Below are 13,939 nucleotides of genomic sequence, written 5' to 3' on the forward strand. Positions count from 1 at the left end.
GACATCCTGGCCATGATGGTTCTCCTTTAAGCAAAAGCACAGCACTGTTGGCAAATGTTTAGCTTGGCAGTAATTCCCAAATAGTTTCTGTGGAACTGCTGCGAAACCAGTAGTTCTCCATCCTGAATATATGCAGTAGATAACACAGTGCTGATTTTGTCTCTACTCTGTTGCATCCTAGGGTTTTTTGGTTTTTTTTTGTATTGCTGTTTCTTGGTTTTAGAATGTGTGAAAAAACTTCTTTACTGTGAGAGTCACAGAGCACTGGAACAGGTTGCCCAGGGGGGTTGTGGAGTCTCCTACATCGGAGATACTCAGGGCCCGCCTGGACAAGTTTCCTGTGTGATGTACTCTAGGTTACCCTGCTCTTGCAGGGGGGTTGGACTAGATGATCTTTTGAGGTCCCTTCCAACCCTTGAGATTCTGGGATTCTGTGACTTATTTGTCACAATCATTCTGAACTCTAATCCTGTTCTCCAGAGCAGGCACAGAATCTTAGGGCTTTTGAGAAATGGAAAACAAATCTTACCTTGTATTCCTCACAACTATAAAAACACATTGGAAGAAAACATATTAACTACAAACTACAAAAAAGATGACACCCGTACTTACACTCAAGCAAAAACAGATCTCTACTGATCAGCACTGTCTAAAAGATACATAAAGCTTGTCAATGTTAAATAAATTAACTGCATTTCTGTAACTTTAATGGAAGCTGCTTGGAAAACCTATGTTTTTGGTCAGTCGTTTTTTAGAAGAAATGATGCAATTATAAGAATGTAAATCCCTCGTTTCGAGTATGATGAATGCAAGATAAAAATGACTGTAAAATTGGCTTATACCCTTTAAAAATAATGTAATAAATAACGCAAAAAATACCACCTGACAAGTGTAATGTTGATTCTGTGGGAATGCATAACAGAAGTAGATTTTGTAACAGTTTATTAAGCACAGGCAGTCCCGAGAGAAGCGAAGCCAAAGCGCACGGATGGGAGGCCTCTGGGTGCACCTCATGGCAGAAGACAGCGCAGAGAGGTGAGCTGAGTGTGCTGGCGGAAGGAAGTGCTGGCAGCTTCACCGCCACCACTGCGCAACCTCTTCCTTCGGCCCATGCCCTTTCCCTGCTCCCGTCAAGTACTGATGGCGGCGGGGGACACGGAGGCGGCTCAGCAGCAAGTGAGTGGCGGTAGGGTGACAGGGCTGCGGGGCGCAGCGTGGGTCCTGCCGTGCCGCGGCATCCTCGCGCGGGCAGCGTGAGCGCTGCCTCGAAAGCGGTGGATTCCGGTGGCTTATGGTGAGCCCCGGCCGTGTGAGGAGGAGCTCCGTGCCCAGGGCCCGCGGTGCTGTCCGAGCGGCAGCGGGACTGTTTTTGCTCACCACCGTTGGGTGACCTCCCATTTGTACTGAAGACCCGTTCCAGGTGTTTAATTTCCAGGTGGAAAGTGACTCTCCGGTTTCTGTGAGAATTTGCTGGGTAACTTTAATCACTATTCCTTGGTAAGAGCTCGGACGAAGGCCTTGGGGTGTTTTCCCTCAGGGGGATGGATCGCCCAGCCAGGAGCAGCACTGGTCGGGAGTTGCAGGGATGGGTTGTAGCTGATCCACCTGGCTTTGCTCACCTTGTCATTGCTAAGAATTACAGGATTATCTGTAGAAATACAAAAGCTGTTGTGTGTATGAGAAGACTGAGCAAAGGTAACTTACGCTGTGAGTCAGGACCAGATCCACAGTATTTATGGCCTTCTGGTGTAGTAAATCTTGTCAGGTCTGTAAATAAGCTGTGGAAGAGTGAGACTTAAAACCAAGACTGGCACACAAGGCTGTGGGCGCTGAGAGAGGTTATTTATTTTTTGCATAATGCTTTTTCTAGATTGATGAAATTGAAGCCCTTTCATCCATATATGGTGAAGATTGGTGTGTTGTTGATGAAGATGAAAAAATCTATTGCATTAAGATTAATGATTGCCTGGATCAACCAAAATGGACCCTCTGTCTTCAGGTAAAGCGGTTTTAAGAAGTTTGGCACAGAATTTGACTGATGCAGGCAAAGTCTTGTGCTTGCATGAAGCCCTTTTAAATAGGATTCATTATCTATTCAGATGTATTAAGGAGCTTTTGGTTGGAATCTGTGATAGACTTCAGTGATTGTTCCTGTAACACATTAATATGCTTGTGATATTTTTTAGTAGTTATATATCCTAATTCCACACCTGACAAAAATGAATTTCAGTGTTTTTTTTTCCCAAGACTAATTTCTAGAATATTTTTTATATTGACTTTGTGTCAGACATCTGAGTGAATCTGCTGCCGTTGCTGCTAGATTTACTCGATGGAAAACGTGGAGGCAAAAAAAAAAATATTGGAGCAACTTAATTGAGAAACTTGCTACTCTATGATTACAGAACTGAAACCAGTAAGTTTATGTAGTGGAAGAAACACCAAAGTGTATTGCCACTTAAAGAAATCCAGGAACCATGTGTGCAGCTCCTTTAAAATTTGTTCTGCGCTTTATTTTTCATGGCACTTGTTCCACAAAAATTCCACCATGAAATATAATGTCTGTATGCATTACCATCGCTGGAATCCCAAATACAGATATCCCGGTTTTCTTGTCATTCTGCAACAGCATAACCAGGTATTTTCTGGATTTGTAACACTAGGTTGTAGTCCTAGTGCTCGACCTCTGAGTCCGTCAGTATTGCTCAGCTAACTGAGAGTAGTCGAGTGAATACTTATCTTGAATTTTTTTCAGGTGATTTTGCCACCAGGATATCCAACTGCAGAGCCACCTATTTATCAACTAAAGTAAGTGAAGTTTTCTTTCAAACATTGTATTTCTTTTCTGAATTACCACTTTTAGTTGCTTGCAGTGTAAATTGAAGTTTAGTTAAGATGACTCCTTGAATTAAAATATAGTGGGGATGAGGGATGTTTCCAGCAAGAATATTCTATCCTTTCTCCTGAGCTAGCCATATTATGGAGCTCCTTGTAACAAGTTGTTCTCTTCCCTCATCTCTAATTCTTGCAGCATTATTTTGTGGCCAGGTAGCAATTGGACTGTGGAGGTATGGTGGCTGCTACCTGTTGTGTTGGAGTGATGTCTTGTCTCTTCCTTGTGTATACCCCTCTTGTTTGGGTACTTGTTTCAAATTGAAAGATGTGCTTTTCACCTGAGTGCCCACTCTTGTTGGGATGCAGCCATGGCAAATACTATCTTCCTGTTTTCCTTCCCTGCTCTCTCCTTGTCTCCTGACATGTACATGAGATGAGAATGGAGATGTGTAAGTCAAGTCCCTGATGTGGGTGACAGATGGACCTGCAGGACATGACACACCACATGACTCTGAGTTTTGGTTATCAGTATTGACAAGGCAATACAAAATATTGCTGGTAAACCTGAGGCAAAGTTTATAGTTTAACATGAGACCAGGAAGATAACAGATACAGAACTGAACAGACATTCTAAATGTAATAGATTCAATGGTGCTGAAGGAGTTGGAAAATATAAGCAAATAATATGTAAAGTGACTCTGGAGTCACAATGGCCTACCATGAAAAATGAGTCTAGCTTTTTCATCTGAAGAAAGAAAAAGCAGCCCAGTCAAGGAGTCTTGAAGGAGACCTGCGTGATCATGCTTTTACCAAGACTTTTGCAACTAGAATCTTGGGAAGTGTCAGTGATTGACAGTGGTTTTTTTTGAGGTGTTTATCACATTTACTTAAAAATGAATGTTTGTTGAGGTGTTGGAATCGATGTACAGGCACAATTTTCATTGTATTTGTTTTCATTCTAGTGCTCCTTGGCTTCGAGGACAAGATTATATGGAACTAGCAAATAGCTTGGAAGAAATATATATGTAAGTTAGAGACTGTGGAATATAGTGACAGGAGACAATGTATTTTCAGTTTTGTGCCCTACTCAAAGTATGCTTTTGAATTATCTGCCAGAACTTGTATTTGTGAAGTGATTGCTGCAATAGCCACAAACCAGCAAGTTTATTTTATAAATCTAACATTTAAAGATGTTGTATACTTACTGAGCATTTTGCAAGGACAAATTGTGCTAAACTCAGACAAATTTATATTCTTTAGACCTGGTGTTCTGTAAGGATAGAAGTCTTCATTTTGGTTCCTAATAGAATAGATTCAATTTAGAATCTGTGAGATTGCTTATGAATTGGTGCTGTGAAGTATGAGATTCCTACATCTATTTTGCATTTGGAAGTTAAACTGTAGGACATTTGTGTCTTAGAGTGTAGGTGGCAAAAGAGTCTTTCTTTAAAGATAGCTAAGGGATAAGTAGATTTTAAGGCAAATTAAACTCATGTAGAATCTATTAATTAGATCTGTAACATAGCGGACTGTTTATTATCACAGTGTGCAGCCAACAACAGTGCGTAATGAATGCATGAGAATAAATGGAACATTCAGAAGTACACAAATTACATAGTTTTGAATTGCAGTGAAATTGGAACAGTAAATTTAGGTATTTTATATGGTTTATTTAATTCTTTCAGATCCCAAAGATAATATAAACTAAATGAAATGAAAAGATGTCTTAAGGAAGCACATGACTCTCATGACTGCCCAAAATACTGAAATCTGAACATAAGAAATGTTTTTTAATGCCATTAAAAAGAGAACACGTAGTTTGCGCGGGTTTTTTTTTTTTTTACGGAATTACTCAGTTACATTGATTAACTGGGTTTGTTTTCTAACTAAGCAACAGATAAGCAAGTAAAATTGAATTTAAAGTGTTAAAAATGCATGAGGATTTTAAGTGAAAAGCTCTATGGTAATTTTATCACCAATATGTACTTGCGTGGTACCCCAGATGGTGGCAGTAGGAATAAAATTAATGAGAAACCAGTAGTTACCTACAGTCCTAAATCTTTAGTTTTGTTTTTGAGACAAACATGCATAGTTCATAAACTTATTAAAATATGAAGACAACTTTTCAGGATACCATTTTAAATACATTTTGAGACGTTTGGGTCCTGCTGCACCTTAAGGCAGCGTTTCTTAACTCTGAATGTGCACATAAAAAACATGTGCATCCTGTCTTTCCCGAGGACCTTAATACCACCTCTGCCCCCTGACTAAAGACTCCTAGACCTAAATCTTTATCTTCCCTGTCCTATAGGAGTGCTAGTTACCCATGCTGTAGCATATCAGTCCAATGCTCCACTGTGTCTGCTGCCACTGACCTGCTGTCGCAGTCCAGCCTTAACAGAGCAACCTCTGCTATGTGTGCACTGACTGCTTGAGGGGGAAGAGAAGAAAAGAAGGGAAGAGACATTTGTGAGGGGGCTTTTCCAAAGAAGAGCCCTCTCCCAAAGATGAGGGGAAAGAGTCCCATGCAGCCACAGAGCAGCTGAAGGAGCTCACCACTGGCATACGGTACTTCTTGTAGAGAAAACTGATCCAGAGCAAGATCTAAGGCATCCTAGCTTAGTATTCTTTTCGAAATACTGAGGACCATCCATCTTTTTTTTTTAATTACACAGTTGCTTTCCCTTTCCTTAGTGGCCATAAAGCTTCTGTCAGTTGCCTGTTTTCCTTCATCATTGGTGCTTTAATGTTAAAGAAAAATAAAAATAAAGCAAGCCACAAAGAGTGTATAGTGGTGCAGCTATCATGTGACTTGCTTAGTGAACTACTGAGACAGGGCTTTCCACAAGCCTAAGCTCTGTATCTCACTAGATTATAATGTTACATTTCTACATGTCTGAAACATGTATGTTATTTGGTGTTCTTTCCAAGTGAAATCTGCAAAAATTATTATAATTCACTGTGAATTTTAACTTCCAGACAGAACCTTGGTGAAAGTATACTTTATTTGTGGGTGGAGAAGATACGAGAAGTTCTGATTGAAAAGGCACAGTCATCAGATCCAGGTACTTCAGAAAACACGTTTTTTCTCAATTTACTTTTTGTTAAACTGCAAAGTAAGATTTCATTACAAGTTAAAGCTTTATGCCCAGTTTTCTATTACATCTAAATAACATAAAACAACAGTCTCCAGTGTCATGGCTTGTTGTTTCACAGTGATAGCTTCCCTTTTTAAAAAGCAGTAGGACAAAAGGGGGTGGCCTCCATGAACTAGAACAAGGTCCTTAGTTCTCTTGGGAATTAAATTATTTGCAAGAAAGCAGAGTGCTGCATACAGGTATAATGCATTGTCCTCTGTTCTGTAAAGGAATTATTCATAACAGTAATTAATTTCTGTTGTTGAGTGTACTCTTGGAGGATTTGGATTAGCCTCAAGAGAAGATAAACTTCAATGAAATATACAGACAAATGACCAAGTATTCCATCTTAATTGAATTTTACTGTATTGGGATGAGAAGTACATCATCATTAGAGTTGCAGTGATTCTTCTGCTGTTACTCTTATTGTGATAGAGTTTGTGTAAATTCACAATTTTACTTTCAGAAAGTGATGAGGTTTATTTTTGTTTGGGGGTTTGTGCTTTAAAATGCTAAATTGGTGTGAAATGCATGAGTGCCATGTATGCATGCACTTGTGGCAAAAGGAAATAGAAGTATTTCTCCGTGTCATGGATGTTACCTCAGTCCTGCGAGGAATAAGAGACTGAAGAGGGGGTGGAAAAAAATCAATGCTGCTTCATGATAAGGTCTAGTTTTCAATAAACTCTGCATTCTGTTGCTACATCACAGATACTTAAAAAGTCATTTTTCATTGACATAACTTGAAGGAGTGGATACTGAGAAGTGAAAATTTTGCTGACAATATTGAAAATTTGTTGCTTATTTTGCCAGCAACCATGCGGCTTCTACTTAATACATCTAATGATTTTTCTAGGCTTTTTGAACATGCTATATCACTGATCTGCTTTTTTATGGAAAATACCTCTGTTATAAAAACTGCATCAACACCACATCATAGGCACTTTAAATTAACGTGTGTATGGTAGATTCCCTATAAATGCAGTTGCCAGAGCACAAATTTTGTGTGATACTTATCTTTTGCTATTGACTATTATTTTTTGTATGTCCTATGCATGAAGATAAATAGCATTTTGGAAATCACAGAGTGCTTGAAGCATGTCCAGAGAGATATTTCAAACATTATGATTTTATAACCTCATGAAGTGCTATTGAACAACAGCTGCACATTTTTCTCCAGATGTTCAGTAAATGAGTGGAGTTCTTGTGAAACACCAGATTATTTTGGACTCTAAATTCAGAATTTCTGGAGTTTGTTGTAATCAAGTTACTATTCTGTGTTTCATAATTTTTTTAATGACAAACTTTGAACTGAAAAGCCAGAGGTTTTGGGGAAAAGAATTTGAAATTTTGTCTTAGTTGTCTCACAAAAAAATGTGTAAAAAATTCTACTACTTCTGTCTTAACAGAACCAGATATTAAGAAAACCAGTGAAGAAGTTGATGAAGATGGTGGAGATGATTTTGACCTAGATTGTCAGCCCATTCAGGAAGATCCAATTAAAATGTTAAATTACATTACATCTGAAAGTCAAGAAGGTAAAAAAATATGCCCTTGTTAATTCTGATTAATAGTTTAGAAGATAGAGACCTTAAGATTCTGGTTGTGTATGCAGCTTTCGAGTAAAATTAGTAACATTAAAATTATATTAAGGATTAAAAACAATTGTAAGAAGAAAATAAACCAACATAATTTTTGGTGGTTCTGTATATCATCTTGTGTACTTTACTTCAACAAATCCCTTTTTTTAAGTTGAGACATTCTTTACTTATGTAGCTATATACATCTTTTCAGTACTCTTAAAAGAAAACAAACACTTCCTTATTTGTGATCAGTAGATGAAGAACTGCCACCCATACATCACGGAAACCCAATTACAGATCGAAGGAGTACTTTCCAGGCACATCTGGCTCCTGTGGTGACACCCAGACAAGTTAGTAGAGATCAATACTACTTTTTCTGTCTGTATTTTGAGCTTGACAAAATATTACTGAGATACTTGGGATTAGCCAAGTATGTCAGTCTGTCTGTATTCGCATCTTCCTGTGCTAATATTGTCTGAGTGGCCATCAGTTTCTTGCCATCACTGTCAGACAAATAGCTCTACATATCTGCTCTGCAGTGCATCCTGCTATTCTTTACTATTAGGTGGAATTTGTCCCATTGCTTCTAGCACTAGAATTAACTTTCAGAATCCACAACATTGTATGAAAATATGCCTTCCCATGTTTGTTGTGATCCAGTCACTCAAAACTTTGTTGCACCTCTCTACTTTCTCTGTGCAGTTGGACTTTATAGCCATCTATCAGTTTTAATAGACCTTAGTTTTCTGGTTTTATGGGCTGAAGACCCTCAGTATCTTTTGGTACATATAATGCATGCTCTAACTTTGAGGTGCAGAATAGAACTATGCACAGCACTAAAGATGCAGTCACTCCAAAGATTTATAGTAGCCTGAAGAGTTTTTCTGTTTTCCATGTTCTTTCTCTAGTATTACCTTTCATTTTACTTTTTTGACCTCTAGTGAGCACTGAGCTGGTGTTTTCATAGAAATGTCTTTTATAACTCTTTTTTGCAAATGCTAATAATTAGTTTGAAGTCACTTTGTACATCACTTTGCATTCATTAACATCAGTCTCATTTGATGATCTCTATTTAGTGGAGAAAGTACTGAACTACTCATATTTTCTTATCGTTAACTGAGAGTGAAACATTGAGAAAATCTTTCTCTTTCCTTTTATACTAATTCTAGCTTTTATTTTAAGAATTTTTGGTAAAGGATCTTGTCGAATGCATTTTAAAATTCCAGGTGAGCTAGATCTACTACTTGTTCAGTGTCCCTGAAAGAGTATTAACAGATTGACAGGGCTTTGAGGTATATTTCTCTATACAAACGCTGTAACATTTTGAGCTGTGGGGTTTTTTTTTGTTTCGCTTCCCCTTTGTCATCTTGCCTAGTATGGACATAAGACTTGTTGGTCTTTAGTTCCCTGCATCCTTCATGGAGAACTTTTGAGATAGTGGCATTGCATCAGTGACTGTTGCAGAAGAGTTCTAACTGGTAGGTAAGATGCCTTAGCTAGCATTCAACAGAAAGTGATAGGCATATTTCAGGTAGTAGGCTATAATTTGGTGCCACTGCTTTCCCTTGTCTCAGTTTGGCTTATTCTGACATTTAAAAGTTATGTGGTTCTTGGACTTGACATTGATTTAGTAAGTGAGACTAAGAACTGGTCTGTTTAAGCATCTTACATCTTTTATGAGCAGATGCCTCATTGACACGTAAAGAATTGCATCCCTTAATTGCCTAAAGCAGGAATAATAGAGATTGGAACAGAAGGAAAAAAAAAAAAAAAAGGCTCAGGAGCGACAATGGGAAAAAGGATAAACTACTGATTAGCTGTAAGATGCCTGTTTTGGAGGTTCATTGCTAATACACATAATGAATCATTAAGGTATGTTTTTAGGAGCCTGGTAGGTGACAAATAAGTAATGTCAACGGTGGTGATCATTTAATATGTGTAGTACCCTAAGTCCGTATATTGAAATATATTTATGAAAGTGTATTAACTAATATATGTTGCCTTTCTTCGATATTCCCCTTGGGGAATGGGTGCAGGAAAAGGAAAATCAGGTGTCTGAAGCAACATTCTCTGTTAGTAATAGGAGTTTTTTCATAAGTCTCATATCTGAGGTGATTTTTGTAATGGCAAATTTGTGAATTTTTGCCAGAATTGCAAACAGCACAGTATAGCTAAGACAGAAATTAAATATGTATATTGATTGCTCCTCAGAGATATTTTTCTCTGGAGTGGAAGGCAATTTGTTCACCAAGCATGTTTTCCCAAGCTTTCTCAACTTCAGTAATGTTTTGCTCAAAGTAATATTGATTTTTCTATTAAGTGCTAAAACAGTGTCTTTATCAAAGCTTTCTTTTTTGCTAGACCAAATTGGAAAGGGTTGAACAATGGCTAGCTTGTTTAATAAGAAACAGAAGATGAACTAATACTGATAAATGTTTTGAATTTGGTACTTCTTAAGATCAAAGGGATGAACATGGTGGGAATATCTTTTCTGGGAAATACTGACTCTTTCAGACCCGTAATGGAACTTTTTGTAATCGTTATTCTTTCTGTGAAGTGGAAACTCTGGGGAAAAAAGTATGTTTCAGGAAAAGGAGAAATTCAAAATGTAATAGAGCTTTCTAAACATCACATGTTTTCATGAAATAAGTGAAAGCAGTTGTGTTACATTCCAGCTTACAGCTTAGTGTTACAGTTGAGAAAAGGTCAGCAAGTGTAATTGATACTTCATACTGATTAAAAATGTTTTCTAGATCTTACCGTCTCTTGTGTAGTAAAGCGATTTGACACTTCTACATCTTCAGCAAAAGAGGCCTGTAAGAAAGATGGGGAGAGACTTTTTAGCAGGGCCTGTTGTGATAGGATATGGGGTAATAGTTTTAAACTGAAAGAGGAGAGATTCAGGCTGCATGTGAGGAAAAAAATCTTTATAATGAGGGTGGTGGAACACTGGCACAAGTTTCCCAGAGAGGTGGTGGAGACGTTCAAGGCTGTGCTGGATGTTGTTCTGGGCAACCTGATCTAGTTGAAGATGTCCCTGCACATTGTAGGTGGGTTGGACTAGGTGGCCTTTGAAAGTACATTCCTTCAAAGAACAGCTGTTTTCAGTGTCACAGAAAAATGATTTGAAACTAGCAACAGAGTACTGAGAAGCCACTTCTTGAGTTACAGCACTGAATATTTATTTTACATTGAAGTGTAAAAAAGAAAAAAAAAAAAAAAGGTGTTTCTTTTTGGTATTAAGGAGATACTTGTTTAGCAGTGATAATCATAGCATCATAGAGATGAGATGGTGTGTATGAAATTCCCATTCTAAAAGGAATCTTATCTCTGTTTTTTTAAAGGTAAAGAGAGTTCTTGAAAAATTATATGAGAATAAGAAAATTGCAAGTGCTACCCACAACATATATGCATACAGGTGAGAGATGAAGAGTGGTTTGGTTTTTCAGGAGCTGGGTTTTTTTGGTTTTTTTTTTTTTAGCATTCTTCGATAAAGGAGTGAAGAACATGAGGAAAGATGAATTCATCAGATAATTCCTTGCTGTTAAGTCTTTACAGGAGTGAGTTTCTTATTTGTGTGGTAAAAGTGTTAGGCTTTATTTTGAATTTGAGGTCGAAAGTTAAAAATATAGAAGGAAATATGTTAAGATAGTAAAGCAGCATTAGTGGAAAAAAAAAAAAGACTGAAAGTAGGTTTGAACATGCATTTTTATATTTTGCATAGTATGTGTGAATATGGAAATGCTAGAACATCTTGAACTAAATGTGTTTTTACGTGGGTGAAGTAACTTCTTTTCCCCCCAACCTTATATTTAGAAATAGCTTAAAATTTTTAGTTGAAATAAGAGTTGAAACATAAAGCCTGATGCAGGCATCTGGCTTACAAAATTTCAGCTGAAATACTGGAAACTTCAAGGAAAATGAGAAACAGGTAAATATTAGTTTGGTAGTGGTCTGTCTCTGGCAACTTTTGTGAAGCACAGCTTATGTGAAAGAAATTGGTCTCAGACCAAATAGTGATGTAAGTTTTCTGAGGAATATAAATAACAGTAAAAGGAACCCCTTTCATTACTGGAGAACTAGTAATTTAAAAAAGCATTTATACACTGATCCATTCATACACATCATGACATGATCCTAATGAATCATCAAATGAGAGCAAGTGAAAGCTTACTTTACCAAAAAAATCTACCTAAGCAAAATGTTTTTAAAGAGCAGGGATTTCTGTTGTTGCTGATTATTATCTGGCTTCTTTCATTCGTACTGTCTAAATAAACTTCAAAAAAGCAACAGAAACTTTGCTTCGTATTTGTCATTTAGTACATCTTTCTCATTGAAAGCTTCTTTCTCATTGTATCCTGTGTGTATTAACTAAGTTTGGAAGTTATGAAATCAACTGGTAACAAACAGTCGACCTCAGAGCATTACTTCTGGAAAATTAGAGCTGAGCAGCTGTCCTGCTCACCCCAAATTTCCTGTCCCCTGAGGAAGGAGATGGCATGGAGAATCTGAAGGTGAAATTCACTGATAGGTCTACATTTCAGCAGTAGTGTGAAACTAACTAATTACTTGTAATACTTTTGTCCAAGTTCTTCCAACTTGTTTGTGTGTACCATAATTTGAACCTGTATCTGACAGAGTTGGTTTCAGCTAGGTGTAATTATTAGGCTAAAAACCTAAGGATTTTTCTTATTAGGGACTTAACTCCAGAGTCATTACCATTGTAAATGTGAAGTAGCTAAAGTCTAAATAAAGGTTTCTCAAAACTTGTTCTGCTGTACAGATAAGTATTTGTGGTTTATCCTAAGCCGCATCCTGTTTTCATGTAAGTGTCCTTAGCAGAGAAATAGAATTGATACACATGTGTATGAAAGATCATAAATCATAGAATGGTTTGAGTTGGAAGGAACCTTAAAGATCATCCAGTTTCAACCCTCCTGCCATGGTCAGGGACACCTTCCGCTAGACCGGGTTGCTCAAAGCCCCATCCAACCTGACCTTGAACACTGCCAGGGATGGGGCATCCACAACTTCTCTGGGCAACCTGTTCCAGTGCCTCACCGCCCTCATCATCTCTGATACATCATTAATCATGCCAAAATGTTACTTAGTTTATTGATTTTTTTTTTAATCTATTTTATGTTAGTTTTTTTCTTTGTTTTTGTAAGGATATACTGTGAAGACAAACAAACATTCTTACAGGATTGTGAAGATGATGGGGAGACAGCAGCAGGTGGACGCCTTCTTCATCTTATGCAGGTTACAGAAATTAATCTTTCACTTCTGGAAGTCCTGAACAGATTTTAAAAACCACCATAATGTAAATAAACTTGTATATGATTATTTTAATTACTATTGTGCTTGTAGACAAATAGATGATTTCTTTCTTAAAAAGTGAAAAAAAACCCCAACCCCTAGCCTTTCCAAGTCTTGGATCAGAAATAGGTGTTGGTAGTAATAGTTTGGATGTTTTGAAAGATAAATAAGTTTTGATTCCTATGCTTACTGTGTGGTGTAAGGTATATTGAAAATGAAGACTGGAAGAAGCTGACTGACAGAATGCGGGAGTTGAGCTAAGCACAGCTTTTTGTTTAGTTTCCTCAAATATTTGTAATAAAAAGATACTTATATTTGAACTTGCAGAGTGGAGCTTAAAATGCAAAAGGTAGTGGGATTGAAGGGTTTAAGTTGTTTTGATAATTTTATCTATTTCTTTGTTCCAGTTCTGGATCTTTAGCCTTCATACTTACATATACTTTAGTTTTCAAAAGTTGAAATAATATTTATTTGAGAAAGTTGCTACTAAATGTGAGTTGAGATTGATAAATTTTGATTCACCGGCATGATGTGAGCCCTAGTGAAAACGTAAATTAAATATAATTAGAGGGGACAGCTGGGTACATCTTATGCAGTGCTTCACGTCAGTTATAGCAGCACACTAAGTATTGTTATTAATTTTGGTTTTTAAATTGATGTCCCTGTCACAAACAGGAGTTTTCTTCTCCTGTCCTTCGCTTGCTTGCATTTTCTGTTGCTTCATGTGTTGTATTCTTATTACTGGAGACTTGTGTTAAAGTGTTTTTAAAAATTATTATTTTATTGCAAAGGTTTTTTTCCTGGAAAAATTAAAAAAAGAAAAGTAATTGATGGAAATATTTTGAGATTTTTCATTTAGAACTTTTTTAAACTTCCTAAGTAATTCAAATCTAACTTGGGAAGGAAAACTTATGTTATATAATATATGCAGGTATATATGGTTAAGTGTGAAAACATTATTGTAATGAAAATATTGTGGAGAAACAATTTTGCAGTTACTGTACTTCAGTTTGTTCTGAGCTTGTCAGCTTTTTCTGAGCATGTTAATGTACACTTTTGAGAGCTGTCAGG

At 37.1% G+C, this 13,939-nt stretch overlaps 1 protein-coding gene across 1 annotated transcript; it reads left to right on the top strand.

Moving 5' to 3' along the window:
• Positions 1 to 1,140: 1,140 nt before the first annotated feature.
• Positions 1,141 to 12,967, top strand: IMPACT (impact RWD domain protein; the record flags this gene model as incomplete). Its single annotated transcript, XM_080610259.1, has 9 exons — positions 1,141 to 1,176; positions 1,871 to 1,999; positions 2,753 to 2,805; positions 3,795 to 3,857; positions 5,812 to 5,897; positions 7,379 to 7,507; positions 7,808 to 7,902; positions 10,897 to 10,970; positions 12,721 to 12,967. 9 exons carry the CDS (start codon positions 1,141 to 1,143, stop codon positions 12,857 to 12,859), a joined length of 804 nt encoding a protein of 267 aa, XP_080466385.1. The 3' UTR covers positions 12,860 to 12,967.
• Between the last annotated feature and the right edge of the window lie 972 nt (positions 12,968 to 13,939).

Source organism: Psittacula echo (assembly GCF_963264785.1).
Source record: "Psittacula echo genome assembly, chromosome: 2".
NCBI lineage: Eukaryota > Metazoa > Chordata > Aves > Psittaciformes > Psittacidae > Psittacula > Psittacula echo.